This window comes from Poecilia formosa, unplaced genomic scaffold, assembly GCF_000485575.1.
Source record: "Poecilia formosa unplaced genomic scaffold, Poecilia_formosa-5.1.2 Scaffold1221, whole genome shotgun sequence".
NCBI classification, from domain to species: domain Eukaryota; kingdom Metazoa; phylum Chordata; class Actinopteri; order Cyprinodontiformes; family Poeciliidae; genus Poecilia; species Poecilia formosa.
The window spans coordinates 1,279-6,267 of record NW_006801160.1 but is presented as its reverse complement, the minus strand read 5'-3'; the positions used below and the strand labels follow the sequence as shown (position 1 = coordinate 6,267).

The 4,989-nt window shown below is 40.5% G+C and overlaps 1 protein-coding gene across 1 annotated transcript in view; it reads left to right on the top strand.

Moving 5' to 3' along the window:
- LOC103132695 (ribonuclease inhibitor-like) overlaps positions 1–4,609 on the top strand; it is a gene marked incomplete at its 5' end in the record, with an annotated part of 17,566 nt that extends 12,957 nt beyond the window's left edge. The window contains 5 exons of the mRNA XM_016667531.1: positions 443–543; positions 932–1,105; positions 3,069–3,242; positions 3,627–3,673; positions 3,821–4,609. Coding sequence (XP_016523017.1) covers positions 443–543; positions 932–1,105; positions 3,069–3,242; positions 3,627–3,673; positions 3,821–4,347 — 1,023 coding nt within the window. The remainder of the gene's footprint in view (positions 1–442; positions 544–931; positions 1,106–3,068; positions 3,243–3,626; positions 3,674–3,820) is intronic.
- Between the last annotated feature and the right edge of the window lie 380 nt (positions 4,610–4,989).

The following is a 4,989-nucleotide window of genomic DNA, read 5'->3' as shown; positions in this document are numbered from 1 at the left end:
CAGGAGTTTCTGGCTGCTCTTCATGTTCATCTGACCTTCATCAACTCTGGAGTCAACCTGATGGAAGAAACACAAACATCTAAGAAGTTTTTATTATTTAATAAACCTAATCTAAAGTCTGTCCATCAGAGAGCTGTTGACCAGGCCTTACAGAGTCCAAATGGACACCTGGACTTATTCCTCCGTTTCCTCCTGGGACTTTCACTGCAGACCAATCAGAGACTCCTACAAGATCTGCTGACACAGACAGGAAGTATCTCTCAGACCAATCAGGAAACAGTTCAGTACATCAAGGAGAAGATCAGTGAGAATGTGTCTGCAGAGAAAAGCATCAATCTGTTCCACTGTCTGAATGAACTGAATGATCGTTCTCTAGTGGAGGAGATCCAACAGTCTCTGAGTTCAGGAAGTCTCTCCACAGATAAACTGTCTCCTGCTCAGNTCAGGAAAAGATCTGGATGTGTTTGACCTGAAGAAATACTCTGGTTCAGAGGAGGCTCTTCTGAGGCTGCTGCCAGTGGTTAAAGCCTCCAACAAAGCTCAGTAAGGACACACATTGTTACTGCAGGTGTTGTTGATAGGTAGAAATCTGCTGGGGGGGATGAGCAAAAAAGAAACGGACTTCCTTCAGCAGCTGAACATAATGTTACATATTCAAGCAGCAAAACTCCTCCACTTTATGTTAACATTGAAACTGGATTATTATAGCTAATGGTGTAATTTTATAATTCTCTTTCCAACCTCCTTGTTACCTGTAGTTCTGTCATTTAAGGCTGGAGGCCCAACTATGGAATGAACCAGTTCACAACAAATACAAAGGTTGTGTAAAATCAGATGGTTCCTTCTCTGTCCAATAAAACATTGTTGATTTGAAAGAACATAAATTCTGATGAATTGTTTAACAACAGATTGTTCCTCCCTGTCTCCTCAGACTGAGTGGCTGTAACCTCTCAGAGAGAAGCTGTGAAGCTCTGTCCTCAGTTCTCAGCTCCCAGTCCTCCAGTCTCAGAGAACTGGACCTGAGTAACAACAACCTGCAGGATTCAGGAGTGAAGCTTCTCTCTGCTGGACTGAAGAGTCCAAACTGCAACCTGGAGACTCTCAGGTAAAATGTGACCAATCCTGTTGATTTCTCTCCACCAGCTGCTAGCAGAGATTGACAACAGTATTTGACCACCGTCCAAATGATGGGAATCAGGTGTTCCAGTAACTTCCATGGCCACAGATTTATGAAAGTAGCACCAAGGCATGTAGACTGTTTTTGCAAACCTTTTGAAATAATGTCTTGCTCTCAGGAACTCAGTGGATTCCAGCCTGGAACTGTGATAGGATGAGCAACAAGTGTCTTCCTGTCACTAACAAGTTTCTACACATAAACGTTGCTGGTTTTCATTCCCTCCATGATTAATAACACCAAGAACAGAGGTGTTTAGAAAGGCAGTGGTCAGACATTATTGATAGTGTAACTCTGGATACTTGACAGATTGCTGCATCCTCGGCGCACAAATGAACATTATTGCAGATCCTTCCTCCCAGCAGTTGTTAGACTTTCTAACCAGAACTGCTCCCAATAAGGATTGCAGTTTTCTGGCTGATCACGGATTTTTTAAAGTAGGATTTTTTTTAAAGGTTTTATTGGTGCTAGTGGCCTTTATTTCATAGTCAATTGACAGGAAAGTTGGTAATGAGAGATGGGGAAAGACATGTAGCAAAGGTCACCAGCCCAGGAATCGAGCCGGCGACAGCCGCATTGAGGACTAAAGCCTCCATACATGGGTTGTGCTTAACCTCTGCACCACCACAGCACACCCCGATCATGGATCTTTTAAAATTCCTAAGTTACAGATTCCAATTTTGGCCAATGCCATGTTTTTGTCTGAAATGTTGCTCAATATATCAAGAAAGTTACTGAATTGGTAACAATGGGGCAAATATTGTTAACTGTAAATATGCAGACATGAGCTGGTCGGCCGGTTTGTCAGTCAAACTTTTCTCACGGGAGAAAAGAAAAGCACAGTGGTTTATTTTTAGACTTTTGCCGAGGTTGATAACATCGGTGGATAAGATCAGCTTTACATGTAAAAATCGGCTGATTACCGATCTCACCGATTGGCACCAATAAATCAGTGCAACCCTAGCTCCCAACAAACTCATTAATTATATACATTCTGCCTGTTACCTGGTGTCTTTTTTACATTTATTTTAAATAGTCGATTGATGTTTCAACATACAAATATAAACATCTTACAGATGATTGTAAATTGCCCTACTCAGCTGCACATTTCTTTGAAACTGATGCTGTTTTTATTAAATGTACAACATTATTATTCCTCTGTTGTAAATGTGTCATTACTCTACAGTCTCCTATTATTTATTTTTATCTTTTCTTGAATATCTGATTCTTCCATTTAAACTTGTTGCTGGTAAACCTGAACTCCCTGCTGTGGATCAATGAAGGATGTTTCTATTCTGATCCGTTCTACATGTGACAAATGTTGATTTTTATTCCATACAGAACTACATGAGAGTGTTATCACCACCTGTCAATAAGATGAAATAGTAACACTTTTTTTGAAGGGGTGTGCATAAGACTGACATGACACCGTCATAAACACGACATAACATCTGTCATGAAAATAAAGAAGTCTTTATGAATGTTTGACTGTTGTCATGAAGTGTCATTCGGTAAATAATGAAAATTTTAATGCAAAGTTGCTCTAAAAGTTGCATTGAAAGTCCATTAAAAATGCTAACGTTGCATTGAATTATCATAATTTACAAAATCATGCAAAGTTGGCACTTTTAATGGAGTTTTAATGCAAATTTTAGAGCAACTTTGCATTAAAAGTGTCATTATTTACCAAACGACACTTCATAACAAGTCATAAACATTCATAAAGACTTCTTTATTTTCATGACAGTGTCATGTTAGCCTTATGCACACCCCTTCAAATAAAGTGTTACCTCACAGGTTAATTTATTGACTTTTTCCTCTCCTATAAATGTCCAGTTCAGATCTTGGGCTCTACCTCAATGTTCTCATCATGTGATGAATTGTGTGTCTGCAGCTTATCAGGCTGTTTGATCTCAGAGGAAGGCTGTGCTTCTCTGGCCTCAGCTCTGACCTTTAACCCCTCCCATCTGAAAGAGTTGGACCTGAGCTACAATCATCCAGGAGACTCAGGAGTGAAGCTGCTGTCGGCTGGACTGAAGGATCCAGACTGGAGACTGGAAGCTCTCAGGTATGGAGGAACCTGCTGCAGGAGCAGAGAAGGTCTGATAGAGGAGGAAGAGGAGAAACGTCTTTAGTCAGTCTGATTATTAAATCAGGTTGAGCTTCCAGAAATGTTTCCTTAGTTTCCTGATGTCCTTTTAGGCTTCAGTGAGTTTCTTCAGGTTGTTACTGAGGGATTTCCTTTCTCCTCTCTGTTGGAGCTTTTCCTGTGTTTGGAGAAATGAGTTGTGCTGCAGCATCACCAACTGTCCTTCCTACATCCACTGCAGTTTGCAATCCAGATGTTGGACTGTTCCTGTCTCAGTGGAGGACAATGTGTGTCTGAGAGACATGTAATGTCCATGTTTGCTGCTGAAAGAGACTGATGGTCTGACCCCCCTCCTCCTTTCAGGGTGGAGCCTGCTGGAGGCCCATTCTTGACACCAGGTCTGAGGAAGTGTAAGTGTGTTTTTCATCTGATTCATGACAACAAAGCAGCTCACATTCAACCATCTTCAAACTGTCACATCACTCATTCAGGATCATCATCAAAGATCAATAAATGATCAATAACTGCAGCTGGATTGTGTTTGTTCTCTCCATCAGATTCCTGTCAACTCACCATCGACACAAACACAGTGAGCAGAAACCTCAAACTGTCTGAAGACAACAGGAAGGTGACATTAGTGAAGGAGCTTCAGTCATATCCTGATCATCCAGACAGATTTGATTTTCCTCAGCTGCTGTGTAGAACTGGTCTGACTGGTCGCTGTTACTGGGAGGTCGAGCGGAGAGGATTAGTTGATATATCAGTGAGTTACAGAAGAATCAGGAGGAAAGGAGACAGTAGAGACTGTGTGTTTGGATATAATGATCATTCCTGGAGGCTGAGCTGCTCTGATGATGGTTACTCCGTCTATCATAATAACAGACGAACTCGTCTCTCCTCCTCCTCCTCCGTCTCTAACAGAGTATCAGTGTATGTGGACTGTCCTGCTGGCATTCTGTCCTTCTACAGAGTCTCCTCTGACTCACTGATCCTCCTCCACACCTTCAACACCACATTCACTGAACCTCTGATTCCTGGATTCTGGTTCTGGCCCAGTTCTGGTTCTTCAGTGTCTCTTTGCTGATTTGAGTCTAAAGATTTTCCTCCTGTCAGAGAAACTCTCTCACTGTTGAACAGATAGTTCATCTCTACAATCTATTTCTTGGTGAAACTTTTCTGATTGAGTCCTTGGAAACTTTTTCTTCTTCCAGTCCTTTAAAGATGGAAGCTGGGATTATTCCAGGATTATTCCAGGATCCTCATGTTTTCCTGTTTGTTTCCAGTCAAAGCTTCACACTGAATATCAAGATGTTGTTTCTCTTATTTTTTCCTCTCATTCATCAGATTTCATTGAAATGTTGATCAGTTTTTCTTTTTCTGTTTCTCCTATTTTTCTAAACTCGTCAGATTTGAATATTAAATCTTTCTTTTGTTTATTTGCTGCAGTTTTTCTTCATGTGTTTTAGAGAAATAAAAACATTTTTCTTCTTCTGCATTTGGTTCATTTGCTGCTCATTCTGTTCTTTTCCTGTTCAAATTTAAATATTTGCATTAAAATATTTTTCATCAACTCTGCCTTTCAGAAAGTCCTAGTTAAAGTAAAACATTCCCATCCCATGAAGGTCAGAGGTCAATGCTTTGAAGCATGAAGTGATAAAATCTTAATATTTCCTGTTTCATTCAGAACTTCTACCTGAAACTCAGAACCTGCAGAACATTTTTCTCT